Genomic DNA, 17923 nt, shown 5'->3' on the forward strand with positions numbered 1-17923 from the left:
TTTGAAAGATTTGTTTTAAATTTCTAATAAATATTACATTTAATATTAAATTGTTTCTTATTTTCATTTCGATGCCATATGCTTGCATTTCACTGTGTTACTGTCTATGTACATATTCATATTATGAAGGTACATATAATACATACATAGACACAATTTTAGACTAGTTTTTCTTATATACTGTATTTCATACTTTGGAACGGTACCCCTTTATTACTATTCACGGAATTTCTCAGGAAGGTAACCCCCGCGAATAGCGGGGGTTTACTGTATTGATTTAGTTTTTCAGATTGTTTGTATGAAGTATAAATAAATAGAAGTACACTAGGAAAACAAATTTCATAATCAGAAATGCCGATAGTTGAGACATTTGTATTTTGAGATGGACAAAAACAAACAAACAAAAAACTGCCTGTTTTTAACAACTGAATATAAATGTAGATTTAGTTTTTCAGAATCTTTATATGAAGTATAAATTGATGGTTGTACAATAATCGAGTCAGTACAGTGTGAAGACAAATTTAATAATCAGAAACACCAATGTTCTCAGTGTCAGCAACAATATTCAACTGAAATAGAACTAAAAAGCAACATTGTGAATGCTTAATAATTGAATATAAACATCAGTAAACATGGATTTAGCTTTTAGATTGTTTACATGAAATGTAAATAGATGTTAGTACATTAATTGTGCGGTACAGCTCGTAAGCAAATTCTGTAATTGGATACACTGTTTGGGGCGCTGGATGATATTAATATAAAAGTAAAATAACATTAATATAATCAGTATTAATTATAATTAATACTGGTTATATCAATTAAAATTAATGTAGTCAGAAAAGTCATCTGGGCACTTTACAGAGTTACCAAATTGAAAAGTGTAACAAGCAATGACTAATTACTGGCACTGACTTATGTTCACATCCAGTTCACAATTCAAAAGTTTTGAGAGTTGTCAAAGTAATTCCAGGCTATATCACAGGTGACCTTTTGTTATTAAAAAAATATTGCCGATTGCCAAATCAAAGGCAGCTGCCCTAGGTGCTATTATTGGAAGGTTGTTATCTGCAGCTGCAACATTTGACATCTTGTTCTGAATAACCTGAAAGCATGTGGGATTCCTTGTTCTGGTAGGACTAAAACTCAGAGTGGCAAGGGTATTAAAAGAGGAGATTGAGTGTGGTGGTAGTAGGCTCTCCTTATTAATTTGTGCACTGAAATGTGTTGCATGCCTTTCTGTAGGAAAGATAGATATAAACATATCGCTACCACTTATATAAGCATATATAAGTGGTAGGAAAGATAGATATAAGCATATCTGCTGCCACTTATATAAGCATATATAAGTGGTAGGAAAGATAGATATAAGCAATTTCAACTGATGCATTGTGCTGAAGTAAAACTAATTTTACAGCACATGTACACGTTGGCCTGCTTTGGTTGAATGTGTAACTAACTGGTAGAATAGTGGAACCTTTGAAAAATCTCTAGAAGGGATTAAAAGTAGTCAGGAAACCATCTGAGCACTTTACAGAGTTACCAAATTGAAAGGGGCAATGACTAATAATTGGCACTGACTTACTCAGATCCAGTTCATGATCCCAAAGTTTTGAGAGGAGACAAATCGATGAACTTAAAGAAAAGAACATCGAAAACATGAGATGATAATACTAGGCATATTATCCTCATTCGTGCAGAAAGTCTGTTCTTGTTTCTTTATTCTGGCTTGAATAAAGAATTTTGCTTCTTTTGAGACCTTTCTTTTTCATTTAAAAATCCTAACGTAGCTCTTAAATTCACTGTGCCTTAAATCCATATGATGAGGTTCTTACTCCTAGCTGTATTGAAGAATGTTATGCACAAATTTGTCTTGCCAACAATTTTTGATTCTTTCAATTCCATTTTGGAAGATGATTATCATAGCAAACTAAACAAGGATGAGTTTGACTTAGTCATAGATATTTCTACTGCCAAGATTGTGGAGAGTCTAATATAAGAGAAGTCTCTCTTATTTTGCTCAGTGAGGAAGTACAGAGGGATAAATCACTCCCTGTTTTTAATAACTTTGTTTTAATTTATTTCAGTGAAACAAGTGTTAATTGATAGGTAATTTATTGAAATTTTTAACACATCTTAAAATTCCACACGGTCCACAGCATTTTCAACACAATTACTTAAAGTTAATTGGAATGTCTGTGAGAACCTTGTTATATATCTTGTTATATATTCCTTGGCCCTCGCCCAAACAAGGAAATCACAAGGTGCCAGATCCAGTCTGCAGGTAGGCAATTCATGCACACCACGAATCTTCCAATGTCTGCCAATCCATTGCCCTGGGAAATGATTATTCTACCATGTATGAACATTTTTTACAGAATAAGGGCCTACTCCATCCTGCATAAAATTACGAGTTTCATTGTTGGCCCACTGTGACATAACTGGCCATACATGACCTACCTTGCTTTTATGGTTTGAAAGATAGTGGTTCTTCCTTGAGGATGGTCACAACTGCATAATGGAAGAATCTACTTCACGAGCTCCCACTGATTTCTTTGAACTCTTTGAGAACATCTCCTTACTGTCACAATGCAGTCTGGAGCCCATTAGGTTGATGGCCTTTCAATTCTTTTCCTATTGGTGACAGCCTATTCTCATTAATATCTGATGGAATTTTTTTTTATTGTTTTTACATCCAGTTTTATGTGGATTCCAAATTCAACCATCAACCACCTTTGAACTCTTATTAGGATCCCCAAACCTTGTAGCAGGCTGCAACTTTTCTTCTCTCTAGCACACTTAAAACTGGAAGCATGATTCATCTGTAAAAACTAAAATTAACTTTCATCAAAACCAGTTAAAAATTGAGGAAGTTAAAATAATTTAAAAATAGAATGTCACTTTATTGGAGGCCTGAAGTTGTGAAACCTATATTTAGTCTCTAGGGCAAAGTTTCTGGCATTCAAACCCCCCCCTCCCCCCAACACCTATCTCCTTCAACCCATGCATGGTACCAAGTACTATATGTTTTGATACCTTTTGTGTTTGAGGTTTTCATAAAAAAAAAAAAAAAAAAAAAACCTCATCACACACCCTGTAATTTATAGCTGTATGTGAATATGTGGTGCACAACTTCCCATTAAAAATGATGTTGTTATAAAAGCTGAAGTAGCATAAATATTGATGAAGGTATATCAGGTTTGATGTCCAAGTTTGCAGATGATACAAAGGTTGGCAGGGTTGTTAACGACAGTAAAGACAGTATGCTAGTTGGGCAAATGGGCTGAAAAGTGGCAACTGAAGTTTAACATTGACAAATGCAAAGTACTGCATATGGGTAGCAGTAATCAAAGAGAAATGTATCAACTGTGTGGTTACTACACTCAGCGAAGTTGAAAGTGAAAAAGACCTGGGGCTAATTGTGCAGTCAAATATGAAGTTTGCTGAGCAGTGCAGAGGGGCTGCCAGGACAGGTCATGGAGTCTTATCAATGATGTATAGGAATTTTGCTAGCAGGGTGATTATTCCATTATACAAGGCAATGGTCAAACCACACCAATGGGGGGGGGGGAATTGCTTATTCCTTCACAATGTTCATGCAGGCATCTTTTTCCAAAATAATTCTTTCTCATCAATGCCGAAAATTTGGCGAGAAGAATAACCTCCTTTGATTATATTGGAGAAAGCATTCATGAATTTGTGAGCAGCTTCTTTATCTGCTTTGGCAGATTCTCCAGTTGCTTATTCCTTCACTATGTTCATGCAGGCATCTTTTTCCAAAATAATTCTTTCTCATCAATGCCGAAAATTTGGCGAGAGAATAACCTCCTTTGATTATATGGGAGAAAGCATTCATGAATTTGTGAGCAGCTTCTTTATCTGCTTTGGCAGATTCTCCAGTCATTATAATATTATATAAACACGCCTTGATTTTGAACCTGTTGAACCAGCCTGAAATTCCAGAATATCAGCATTTCCTTCACCTAATTGTCTCTTCCAACCTTCATACAAACTGTGAGTCCCTTAGCTTGATGGATTGAAAGACTCACAGGGATATCTTTTTAATGCTAATCATCAATCCATGTCAAAGATCGTTCCAATTCTTCCTGCACCATGCCAAGACTTTTTGATAATCTTAGACGAAATGTTTTCAGCATTTTCTATGTATTTCTTAAATGTTCTTCAGGATTGAACATACTTTCGACGAGCATAAGTTGTGTGAACATCTGATTGAAGCAAAAGATTTGCTTCAATCAGACGTGACGAGTTTTTGAGATCTAAATATTTTTTCACTCGTAAAAACACTATAATCTTTTCATTTGTCATTCATGTTTATGAAATAATAAGGGTAAAATGCACAGAAATACTTCAAAGTTTAAATATAGGTTAAGCCTTGAATTCATGCTCGCAACATACACAGTACTATGAGTAGCATCCAACACTAGATTAAGTTGAAATTAGCATTGGCAGTAGTGCATATAGCACCATTGCAGTTGCATATGATGGTGCCGATATCAATAATTTGACTTCATAGGTTGTATTTAATTGTGAGTTTGGTGTACAAAACCTGATTTAGTGGTGTATGGTGTAAATGTATAATGTACGAAAAAGTGACTTGTACAAAAGTCAAACTTACAAAATTCGAGGACTGCTTGTGGTGTGGAATGAACGAAAAACAGACCTTCCATTTTTTCCAAATCAGTTAGAATTGCATGAATTGTTTCTCTTTTAATGTACAGCTTTTCCATCATTCAAAGAGTCATTTCATGATATGATGCAATTGTATGCTAACTTTTTGGCCATTTTTGGAGTTCATATCACTGTTGGACATACACGGGGACCATCATCTTCCCAGTCCTTATGATCATTCCAAAATCTTGCAAACCAGTGAAAAATGTATACCGATAACGAAGCAACATTATTGTTGTTGTTTGCAGTATTAATAAATAAACTTAATCCAGAAAAACTAATTTTTTTTTTTTTTTTTTTTTATTATTATGTAAACCCCAAACACGAGAGGTGTTATAACCTATGGTACTTAGTACCGTGCTTGGGTTGGAGGTTGAGAAGATGAAAGAAGATATTTGTTGACATTGGACTTAAACTTCTGTAGACTGTAATTTTCAGGAAATACGTATGAAGGAAGGTTGTTCCAGAAAACGGTAGTTGAATGAATAAACGAGGAAGATGAAAAGTTGGTTCTGTGAGTTTGAAGTTGGACAGTAAATGGATGTTGGCTGGTGCTGGCACGTGTTCGGACTGTTTTGAAAGAGAGAACAGGAATTATAGAAGCTAATTCAGAACAGTGCACATCGAAGTATCTGTAGAAGAGGCATGCAGCAGAAACAGTACGTCTATGAGACAGCGAGTGCAGAGACTGTTAGAGATGAGTCATTAATTAACTTAACTGCCCTCTTCTGAATGGAATCAAGAAGCCTGAGAGAGGTTTTGGGGGCACCACCCCAGATGTGGGAACAATATTCCATGGCAGGGCGGATTTGCGATTTATACAGAGTGAGCAGCTGTTTGGAAGAAAAGTAACGCCGAGAGTGAAAGAGAAAACCAAGTTTTTTAGATGCAGAAGAAGCAATATTTGTAATGTGCTTGTGCCAAGAGAGAGAGAGAGAGAGATTAGAAGTCAGGGTAATCCCCAAAAGAAATATATCATTTTGCCTAGAAATTGGAGTGTCACTAAAGATAAGCATATGAGCAGAATAATCCTTTTTGTGAGATATAAGACAAGACTGAGTTTTAGAAGGGTTGAAATCAACTAAGTTGTCTTTTCCCCACTGGAGAATTACCTGAAGATCGGCATTTAAGGAATCGGTAGCAGATTTTTGAGAAGTTGAAGCTGATTGAGCAGGACAAGGTTTCTCAAAATGAAAAGTGGAATGCAATGTGCTTTCATCGGCAAAAGTATGGATACGATTTCCAGTCAGTGGAAGAAGGTCATTAATATACAAGAGGAAAAGAGTGGGGGAAAGAACTGAACCTTGGGGGACACAGGCATTAGTGGAGAAGTTAGAAGACAGAGAGCCATCTACCATTACCCTCAGTGAGCAATCAGAGAGAAAACTGGATAACCAATTACTAAAAACAGTTGGCAAACCATAAGATGGAAACTTGTTTAGAAGACCTTTATGCCAAACACGATTGAAAGCCTTTGAGATGTCAAGAGCAACTACTTGTGTTTCACCAAACCTTTCCATTGAATCAGTCCATAAATGGGTAACATAAGCCAGAATATCACCAGTGGATCGACTCTGACGGAATCCATACTGGTGATCGTTGATCAGATGGAAGGTTTCTAGGTAGTTTAAAATTTGGCGGTTAATTGATTTCTCCATTATTTTAGAAAGAGTAGAAGTAATTACAAAGGGACGATAATTGGATGGGAGGGATTTGTCACCCTTTTTAAGAACTGGCTGGATATGAGGAATTTCCAAGCAGAAGGAAAAACACCTTTGGAATAAGAAAGTGAAAAAAGGCAGCAAAGAATAGGAGTAAGTTCAGGAGCACAGGTTTTGAGAACAAGTGGAGAAATACCATCGGGACCTGGAGCTTTCTTAGCATCAAGATTCGTCAAAATCCTTCTGACATCCTTTTGATGGAAGACCATAGGAGGCATTGAATGGAGCGAGTTGGGAATGGTGGGAGGTGTTTTACCAAGATCATTAATTAGTGAGTTGGAAGAAAAATGGGATGCTAGCAGGTCAGCTTTATCCTTGGCTGAAGTGACAACAGAACCATCTGGTTTGGACAGAGGTGGGAGCAGAGATGGTTAAAAGTTGCAGCCAATAGCTTTGGCAAGAGACCAGAATGCTCGGCTACCATTAGGGCAAGAAGCAAGTTTTCTACTCTTAGCCTGTTCAAACTCTAGTTTGGCCTGGTTAATAACTGCTTTACAGTTGTTGCAAGCTTTGGTGTAGGCAGAAAATGAAACTGAAGAATTAGAAACAAGCCAATTGCGATATGCAACATTCTTCTCTTGAACAGCCTTAGCACATTTATTGGAAAACCAAGGTTTAGATAAAGGACAAGATTTTAAAGTGGAGTGTGGAATAAAGGATTCCATTCCTACAAGAATAATTTCACTGACACGATCTGAGCAAATGTTGACATCAGAAGTTTTGAAACAGTAATCCGACCAAGGAAAAGAAGTCTTGCAGGTCATCCCATTTTGCATTCTTGTAATGGCAAACAACACAAGGTTGGGAATAGTCATGAGATAAAGGTTCCATTGGAGAAGAGACAATCACCAAGTTGTGATCTGAAGTGCCTAAAGGACCTCTCATTTCGACCGTGTACTTAGAAGTGTTGTTTGTGAGAAAAAGATCAAGCGTATTGGCTGTATGATTAGGATTGTCCGGTATTCTTGTAGGTAAATAAACAATCTGTGCAAGGTCATTAGTAATTGCAAAAGCCTCAGCATCTTGACCAGCTGGGTCGGTGTGACTAGAAAATGGAAGCCAGCTGGAGTTGTGAACATTAAATTCACCAAGGAAAATTACCTCACTGTTAGGAGAGTTGGACTGGAGAAAGTCAAGTTGCAAAGAGAGGAAGTCAAAGAGCTCCAAGTGATTAGTGGAGTTGGGAGAACGGTAGAGACAACAGATGAATTTTACACAATGAGGTAGAGAGATTTTAAGCCAGAGAAGATCAAAGAGAGGAGATTCCAAATTGCCAAGTCTCTGACAGAGAATATCAGAACGGACATATGCACAAGTACCACCTTTGAGGCGAAAGGAATCATACAGCGAATAATTTGGGCATCTGAGATGAGCAGTAATTGAATCAACCGATAACTGAGATTCTGTCAGAAAAAGTACATGGGGTTTGGCAGACTGCAAGTGGAAATGGACATCATTAAGATCAGAATTGCGACCACGTATATTTGTGAAATGAATTTGGAAGTGCTTGGGAGGTTTAGATCTTTTCGCAGATAGCTTGCTCTATTAGTTTGACAGTTCATGGTGTATTCAATAGTAAGAAAAAGTGGGTGGGACATGCTGTATGAAGTAATGAAAGTTTTGGATATGGCGTACACATGGTAAGAATATACCCAGATCCTTGACATAACATGGTCTCGACAATGTTCCCCGTATACACACTACTCGGACTCCCTCCAGTCACTATCTGGCAGAGTAGAGGCCTCCATAGAGAGTTACCAATAGGTTCGGTCCAGTGTACTATCTAGCGGCCGTCCTGCAAACTCTGTTTTAGAGCTGTACCCTCGAAATGTAAGGAATATTGTATCTCACCACTATGTTCATCATAACCTCAAAAGTCATCAATCATACTGCATGATGGAAGAGATGGGGAAGGGTTGACCTGAACTTAGCTCTAGAGACTAGACATGGGTTCCACCACTTCAAGCTTCCAATAAGCAAAGTGGTGGTATTGCACTGGTTGATGTGAGTCATCTCTTTTAGCATAAAAAATAATTTCATGAAATTTATTTTTATTATTTTTTTTTGTTTGTCTCTGTTAAACTTTTTATGCATAAGCCCAGCTGTTTATTTCCTCACTTAAATTAATGCAGGCTCTGATTGCTAAGTATTTTACTTGAACTGAGTTTTATATATGTTGTTTGTTTTTTAAAAAATAACAAGCTTCTTTCTCTCTTAAAATAAAAAGAAATGTGTAAAACAAATTATGTACAAGTTAAAGAGTGTATATAGCTGGTTTCAGCAAAAGCTAATATACTAAACTCTTCCGTATTCATTTTTTCTGATCTCATATAGTTGCTGTATATTTCTAATCAAGAATATTTTTCTACTATACTAGGACTTTGATAAACAACTAAACTCTTCTACCTTAATAATGAAAATTAAGTGTTTAACCTTAAGCTTGAAGAGCAGAAGAGTCTGCAAATGCAACATAAACAGTTTATTAAATTACTACTGTAGTTTCAGTTTCCAGTCTGAAACAACTTGGCATTATGGCATCAACAAAGAAGTAATATTTTTTGTTAGAGTTCCTTGTGATTTTAATAACTTTGCACATGATACCAGTAAGGAAAACGAAAAATGTTTTTATCCTATCTTGGAATATCATTTTGGATTCTGTTCTTCAAAACGACACGGCATCAATTGAAGCAGTCCTTGGTTATAAAATATTTCATTGCCAGTGAGTTAATTTTCATTTGCAATCTTGTGGTTGCATAGGCAACCACAAGAATGCAAATGAAAGATAGAATGCATTCATCTGCTGAACATAATTTGAACATGCATGGAATATTAAAAAAAAAAAAAAAAAAGTTTGGGTAACATATACAATTCATTACATTTCAGGCACTGTTCATTAGCAGTAGAACAGACTTCTAATAATGCTACAGTAGCAGAATTATGGTAATATTCACTTGTGAATTTTTCAACTTTTGCAACTTCTACTAAATTCTTAACTCACTTCTGTTATCCACTTTTTAAAAAATCCATTCTTTTCCCCTCTTCTGCCCTCTCTTTGTTACTAATGACCCCGTGATGTGTTTAACACATTATTATACAATTGTATTCTCTCACTCATAGATTGGGGTGGTGATTCTATGTATTTTGGGGTCCGCGTGTGCATTGGATTGTTGCTCTTGTCTTCGAGGGAGCGGAATACATGTAAATCTATTTGTATAATTATTCAACTACAGAGCATATCAGCACTGAAATGTTCTAGGAGGTAAATCTTCCTTTTCTAAACTAATTATCATACATCACGTGTCAGGTGCGAAACAATTCAAACAATATTTAAAAGCAGTAGCAATGTTTAGCATTAACAAAGGTGCATGATACAAGAAAACAAGCTTATATATCATCAGCCAAAAAAAAAAAAAAAAAAAAAAAACTTTATTTCGCCCACCCACTTGCTCCAAATGTTTGTCAAGTTCTGCCTTGAATCTATTTAAGCTATCAACTTCTACAATGACAAATGGAAGTTTGTTCCAGCAATCAACCACCCGCTGGCTAAAGGCAAACTTCCGCACATCTATCCTACAACCGTCTTTTCTCAATTTGAATTTATGCTGTCTCAGGTGATTATTCTGAGCAAGAAGAAGAAGAATCTCAATCTGTATTGAGCATGCTCAAACCATTCAAGGCTTTATACCCTTCAATCAGATCACCTCGCAAGTGCCTAGTCTCCAGACACTTTAATTTGGAAAACTTAAGCCTTTCTTCGTAAGTGCAACCCTTTGTTCCATTCACTAATCTTGTTGCCCTTCTCTGTACTTGTTCCAACAGCTCTACATCCTTCTTAAAATGAGGCCTCCAGACCTGTATACAGTACTCAAGGTTGGCCTGACCATTGCCTTATACAAGGGGATAATCACCTCCTTATCCCTGCTAGAAAAATTCCTGTATATCATTGAAAAGACACAATGAGCTACTCTTGAATACCGTCTGCACTGCTCAGAAAACTTCATATCTGCCTGCACAATTACCCCCAGGTCCTTTTCATTCTCTACCACTGTCAGTATGGTACCACAGAGTTGATACGTTTCTCTGGGATTACTGTTTCCCATATGTAGTACTTTACATTTGTCAATGTTAAACTTCATTTGCCACCTCTCAGCCCATCTGCTCAATTTTTCTAGATCTTGTTACAGCAGTGTACTGTCATTAGTGTCATTAACAACCCTGCCAACCTTCGTATTGTCTGCAAACTTGGACATTAAGCCTGATATACCATCATCAATATCATTCATTTTTATTTATTTTTATTTGTTTGGTAGTTGTTGGCGCATAGGCTTCTGTGGCCATAATGCACCTCCCAAGGTTTTTGCAGTACTTTGATCCAAGCCTGAGGCGGGAATTGAACCCGCGACCTTTGGGTTGCCAGACAGACACTTTACCCGCCCTGTAGCCCGGTCAGCAATATTATTTATAAATACAGAAAACAACAATCGACTCAACACTGAACTCTGAGGGACTCCACTAATAACATTAGTCCGCAAAGAGCAGTGTCCATTGATTACCACTCTCTGTCTTCTCCCACTCAACCATCCATTTATCCAAAGCAGCAATTTATCTCCAATGCCACACTGCTCCAATTTGTGCAGCAGTCTTCCACGTGCAGCATTATCAAAGGCTTTTCTAAAATCCAAATATATGATATCAAAGTTATTCTTTGCATCCAGTTCTTTTGTGACTACATCATAATATCCAACCGAATTAGTCTGACAAGAATTCCCCTTAACAAATCCATGCCGTTTCCGAGCTATAACTGAAGTCTTGTCACTAATCGATTTTAGATACTTTCTTAAAATCATCTTCTGCTTTTCTCTTATATGCTTTCTCAGATTTGAGCCTCATGGCTTCATGTCTCAGCGATAAGGCCTTGTCATCTTCATCATCAATTTTCTTCTTGCATGTGTTCTTTAAACTTGTATTTTTTCTCTCTGCCAAAGGTTTGTCATCATCATCATCGCTTAATGGTTCCTGTTTAACAGAAAGAGTCTCTTCATTCAAGTGGCTGGTATTTAACTTATTAGAATGTCCTTTATCTTTTCATTAGGTTAGATAAAGGAACCACCGCATATCCCGGAGCAATATGGCCTTAGTTGCTAATGCTCCAAAAAACCAAACCAACCAGTCACCTTTATGAAAGAAAAACCCTTCTCTTTACCCTTGATGGCAGTTACCTCTACCTCTTTGAGTAAATCCCACTTCAGCAAACAGTGGTCACTGCCACCTAGTGGTTCCTTTATCTGCAAATTCTTGATGCATGAAGAATCACTACTGATAATCAGATCAAGAGTATTACTCCCTCTTGTTGCCTCCCGAACATGCTGCTGTAGAAAACAATCATCCAATAAATCCCCAAAATCCTTGCTAGTGTGTGAGTTACCAACCCACAAATTGCAGTCAATATCCGAGAAATTAAAATCCCCCATTATAAGACACTCTAATATACTGGCCCACTCTATTTCTTTGCACAATTGCTCATTATACTCATCCGATTCATTAGGCCTATAACACACACCTACTCTCATTTTTCCTTTCCCAGTGCTTATGTCACACCAAACAGACTAAACATTGCATTGTCCACCCACATCAATTGGATGCACTTCCTTAGATTTTATGTGTTTCTTAACTTACAACATAACCTCTTCTCCTTTCCTGTTCAGTCTATCCTTTCTGTACACATTGTACTCCCCAAATTCCTGTTCGGCACTGCTTATGTCTGTGTGACACCATGTCTCTGATATCCCAACAATATCTGCCTTTGATGTCTTGACTAGCACTTCAAGCTCATCGAATTTATTAACAATACTTCTAGCATTGGTGTACATGCAAGTATACATGCACCTGTTTCTACTCTTAATTACCCTAACAAAGTGCATGTATTTACTTGTTCCCTTATGACTCCCAGCAGTCCTGGAAATTCCCATTGCCTTGCTTTCCTGGCTGCTGCTCAATTGCATCTCAATTGCATTTCAGTAGAAGTAGTGCAAGAATCACTTTTACCTCTGCCAGCGGCTACTGTTAATCTGTTAGTCTGTGTATCCCTACAAGCTAGCAGTTTTCGACCCACATAACTCTGCCTCGATAGCATCAGCAAATATTCTTGCACCCTTTCTATTTAAGTGTATCCCATCCCTGTAGAAGCAGTCTCTCCTGTTAACAAGCACAGACCAGGCTGAGAAAAATTCTACCCCTTGAGCCTTGCACAATCTCTCCAGGGCAGAATTGATCGACAAGGCTCTCATCATATACTCCCTCCTATCATTGGGCAGAATTGCAGAGACTTTCAAATTCAACCCTAACTCACGGCTTTTTTTCAGCATTTTCTTGTACTTAAGTAATTCTGCTGGTCTCCTACTCTTAATATCATTAGTGCCAACGTATACAACAATATCACGCTTTGTGACCCTTAAAGGATGATATCTGCCCTACAATGTCATCAACCTTTGCCCCTGGCAGACATACCTTGGTCCTGTTCCATCTATCCTTTTTGCACAATATGTTCCCTGTTTCCCTCACAATAGAGTCACCTACAACTAGTTCCTTTGGGACCAGCACATTCTGCCGCTGTGTTGCGTGATGTTCAAGTGCAAGCTCTGGCATTGATGTGGGCAGCTGAGAGCTTGATGGGTCCCTCAATTTAAATCCTTCAAGGGCATCCACCCTGTCCCTCACATAAACCCATAACAATGCCGAGTTGGTGCCTGATTTTCTCGCACTCCTTACATCGTGCACACACAAAGACATTCCCCTTGGCAATATCATGTCCCATTCCTGATTGCTCCAAAAACATCAAACAAGCAGTGCCTTTCAATAGACTGTGATTGAGAGGACAACTGCCCTCCTCGGTTCTCCCCTGAGCCACAGCACTTCCACTAGTTTGAGTCTTTTGCTTTGCTGCTCTGGTCTGAGTCATGAGTTTTATTCAAATTCAATAAAATTCCAATACAAAATATAACCCTAAACCTATATCCTAATGCAGTTATAACACTATATATATATATATATTTCAGTATCGAATATTTTCTCCGAGTTTCGTTGTATGACTTTCTTATCCCCTGTCAACTTATATGTATTAATTTATGAAGTTACTTTTGTAATGACTAGGTTGCTATATTTATTTAGTTAAAAAAGTACAATTCAGTTGACAATGAAATTTAATAAGATTATTAAATTTTACTGATTAATTGATACTACACATTGTATCGTATAACAATGGCGGCAAGTTATGAACGGTTAATCTATGGACATGAGGTATTATTTACTTTCCAAATTGTGCTATCTAAATTCAAAATAAACCACGGAGCTTGACTAGGTCTATAAGCTACTTATAGAAAATAATTTAATGTAACCATTAAGTCAATAAACAGCTAAGTATAATTAAAAACTTTTCGTTCGTGGGAGCTACAAAACCTGTCCACACGTGGATTCGATACCCTTACCGATATTAAGTAATAACCTACAAAATCTCTATCTAAATTCAATTTAAACTAAAGTATTATTACTAGGAATATAAAGCAACTCTAAAAAATAAATTTATATGCCAATTTAAGTCAATAAAAAAGCAAAAACTTCTCTATTTGCTGGAGTCGTAAAAACTTCGCCTGTTCACATGTACTCTCGCACCCACTCTCCATATTTATCAGATACATTAAAATTTGAAAAAAAGCAAATTATTTATACAGTGATTTTAGAGCATGTAACTTCCACATACATTTTAGAATAACAGAACAGAGTTCCAAATTTACAGCATAAAGTTCGTGAAAGGAATATAATATTTCTGAAAATTCTCTTTTGGCATTGTGCTTAAAAAACTATCAACAATTAGAAGTTTTACAGCCTTACACTTGATTTGCAAATTTGTAGGTTTCAGTTGCATTTTTCTCAAACTTAAAACAGAATTTAATGCTTGTTTTTGTTCGATCACTTACGCAAGTATCTTGACAATACTGCTCTAATGCTTTGACATGCATGCTGTGGACCCAGTTCTATAACTCTTTTTTTTTTTTATAATCCCAATCGCGAGAGGTATTAGAACCTATAGCACCTTAATACCATGTATGGATTGAAGTTTGAGAAGATGAAAGAAGATACTTGTTGACATTAAACTTGATTGCAAAACCTTGTATTTGATTTACCCCATAATTAATATTATGAGGTGTTTGAAAAGGCCTTGACACTGGCACTTCTTATATGGAATTAGAACTGTTCAGAGCATTTAAACAGCATAATTTTTGAAATAGTGGCCTTCTCAGGTAATTCACTGCTTTTATCATTCTCTCCACATCTCAAACAGCAGGCTGCTCTTTTGACATCAATTAATGTATTGGTGGTGACAATTTTTTATCCTATGTTGTTACTAGATTTGTGTCCTCTTGGCTCTCAAAAATCATATGGGATGAAATCCATTATGCGAGGTGAATGTTCTAGTGATGCATATCTGATGGCCATTAGTACTTTTTGTTCCACATGTTCAACATGCAATCTAGCATGTGGTGCATGTGCAACATGCTGTTATATTATCGTGCAACAGAAATTGCTGCTTATTAAAATGTCTGGCCATTTTTCTGAATTGTTTAAATCAGGTGATACTTCTTTAGTAATTGTATCACTTCTGAATTATCGGCCGTTGTTTGCTCATAGGATGCTAAGTGTTTCAGAACCCATCCTTTATCAGGAAAGAAGATTAGTATAACCTCTCCTGTGAAAAGAACACTCTCCCTAATGATCATCCTGCCTTCACCACCACTTAAATGTTGATGCCCACATAATGCATCCAGTTGATAAGCTTGTAGATAAACTCCTGCATCTCCTGATCACTTTTTTCTGCCTTCCCACAAAATTCAGTAGCACATTTACTTTCAAGATTAAAAAACATACTTTATTTTCTACACAAATGCAGTTAGATTTAATGACTACTTTTATGCTATTAATTCAGCATCTCTTCAACTGTCACTGTTGTTGTGGCATGCCTGCTGCCCCACTTCAGTCTCTTACAGTACAAAAGAGTGGTTAATCTCAGCACTTTCAAACACTTCCCATATTTATTGTTCATTGCAATTAATTTTGAATCCAAGATAATATCTTTAACCTAATTGCCTGATTTTAGAGAAACAGATTCACTTCAAATATTTTTAGAGTGTTTTAAGGTGAAGTTCCCTCCCTCCCCCTTTTATTTTCAGTGGAAAGTGGGAGATTATTGTCAAGCCATGTTTTCTGCAGATGGACAGTTTTATGAGGCCTGTATCACACATGTTAATGAAGCTGAAGGGTTAGCTGGAGTTCAATACATTGGCTATCAAAATGAAGAGGAAGTAAGTTTGGATGAATTACAGCCATCTCAAGGAAAGATTGCGAGAATTCATCAAGAAGAGGAGGCTAAAACTGAACTTAATACTGAGGTAAACCTCTTTAAAAAAAAAAAAAAAAAGCACATTTTTTAAAGAAATGTTTTGTCTTAACATTAACCCTGCAGTTGTGTCAAATTTTAATGTAAGTAATAATTTTTATATCTCTAATAGTTTTTTTTAAAGATATTTTCAAGCCTGAGTGTCCTTTTTGTATCACAAAGCTGTAGAATCCTGTCACACAGTGGTATTTAGTTCTCTCCCATAATTTCTTTTTTTTTTTTTTTTTTTTTTTTTTAATGTAAACCTCAAACACGAAAGGTATTTTTTTTATGAAACCCCAAACACGAAAGGTATCAAAACCTATAGTACTTCGTACCGTGCATGGGTTGAAGAAGTATGGGGGGAGGGGGATGCCGGAAACTTTGCTCTAGAGCAGGGGTGGGCAACTTTTTTCGTCAGCGGGCCGAATGAAATTTTCGCATCATGATGCGGGCCGAATGAAATTTTCGCATCATGATGCGGGCCGGAATAGTTGAACGATTTAATAAAAAAAATCAGAACCTAAAAAATGTTATATTACTTGAATTACCAAATTATTAATGTATTTTTTAAAAAAATATCTGAATGTCCAATTATCATTGAAAATGCGGCATTCAGCATCAATTTTTCTTTTTTTTTTAATTGGCTCATTTTATGGGCTATAAATTATATTAAATTAAAAATTGTAATAATTAGAAAAGGCATAAAACATAAAATATCTCGGACCAATATTATTTTTTTCAATAAGAAGTCAAACCCAAAGGAACTTCGTTCGATCGATGCTACAATAATAATTAGGAAATAACTCTTTGACGCTGCGTAGAATCACTTGGTTACTGTTGTACTGGCCGCGATTCTCGATTGAACCGAATTAAGCCGAACGTTTACGGCGAGTGTAGTCAGGTATGGATTTTCTATATTTATGCATTTACCGAGGGGGCCGGATTCAACATTGTCGCGGGCCGGATGTGGCCCGCGGGCCAGCTGTTGCCCACCCCTGCTCTAGAGACTAAACATGGGTTTCACCACTTCAAGCCTCCAATAAGCAAAGTGATGGTATTTCACCGGTTGATGGAAGTCATCTACCACCTACAATTAGAACCTATAGTACTTAGTACCATGCATGATTGAAGGTTGAGAGGATGAAAGAAGATACTCGTTGACATTATACTTGAATTTTGAATTTCTGTGGATTACAATTTTCAGGAAATTGAATGGAGTCTAGAAGCCTGAGAGAGGTTATGGGGACACCTCCCCATATGTGGGAACAATATTCCATGGTAGGGTGGATTTGCACAGAGTGAGCATCTGTTTAGAAGAAAAGTAACACTGTAAGCGAAAGAGAAAACAAACAGTTTTTTAGATACAGAAGAAGCAATATTTGTGATGTGCATGAGAGTTTAGAAGTTGGGGTAATCCCAATAGAGATATGTGATCTTGTCTGGAAATCTTAAGTATTGTCAAAGGTAAACAGCATATGAACAGAAGAAGAATTCTTTTTGCGAGAAATAGGATAGGCCTGAGTTTTAGAAGGATTCGAATTAATTAAGGTATTTTTTCCCCACTGGAGGATTACCTGGAGATCTGCATTTAAGGAACTGGTAGTGGATATTCAAGAAGTCAAAACTATTTATGTAGGACAAGGTTTCTCAAATTGGAAGGAGGAATTTTTATGAAAAAAAAAAAAAAAACCAAAAGAGGTATTAGAACCTGTAGTACTTGATACTGTGCATGTGTTGAAGGTTGAGGAGATGAAAGAAGATACTTATTGACATTGAATTTCTGTATTTTGTAAATTTCAGGAAATACGGATGAAGGGAGGTTGTTCCAGAAAACAGAAGTTGAAGAAAACAATCATGAAGAAGAAAAGTTGGTTCTGTGAGTTTGAAGTTGGACAGTAATAGGATGTTGACAGGTTGCAGCACCATGTTCAGACTGGTTTGGAAGAGAGCGCAGGAATTATAGAAGTAAATTCAGAAAAAACAGTGCCCATGGAAGTATCTGTAGAAAAGGCATGCAGCAGAAGCTGAATGTTTTTGAAACAGAGAATGGAGAGAAATCAATGACATTAGAGATAGGTCATTA

At 36.8% G+C, this 17923-nt stretch overlaps 1 protein-coding gene across 2 annotated transcripts in view; it reads left to right on the forward strand.

Moving 5' to 3' along the window:
- Smn (survival motor neuron) overlaps positions 1–17923 on the forward strand; it is a 184938-nt gene that overhangs the window by 79693 nt on the left and 87322 nt on the right. For both annotated transcript variants that reach the window (XM_090368512.1, XM_090368511.1), the window contains exon 4: positions 15632–15850. In XM_090368512.1, coding sequence (XP_090224638.1) covers positions 15632–15850 — 219 coding nt within the window. The remainder of the gene's footprint in view (positions 1–15631; positions 15851–17923) is intronic.

This window comes from Mastigoproctus giganteus, chromosome 2 (genome assembly GCF_048544385.1).
Source record: "Mastigoproctus giganteus isolate SK-2022 chromosome 2, ASM4854438v1, whole genome shotgun sequence".
NCBI lineage: Eukaryota > Metazoa > Arthropoda > Arachnida > Uropygi > Thelyphonidae > Mastigoproctus > Mastigoproctus giganteus.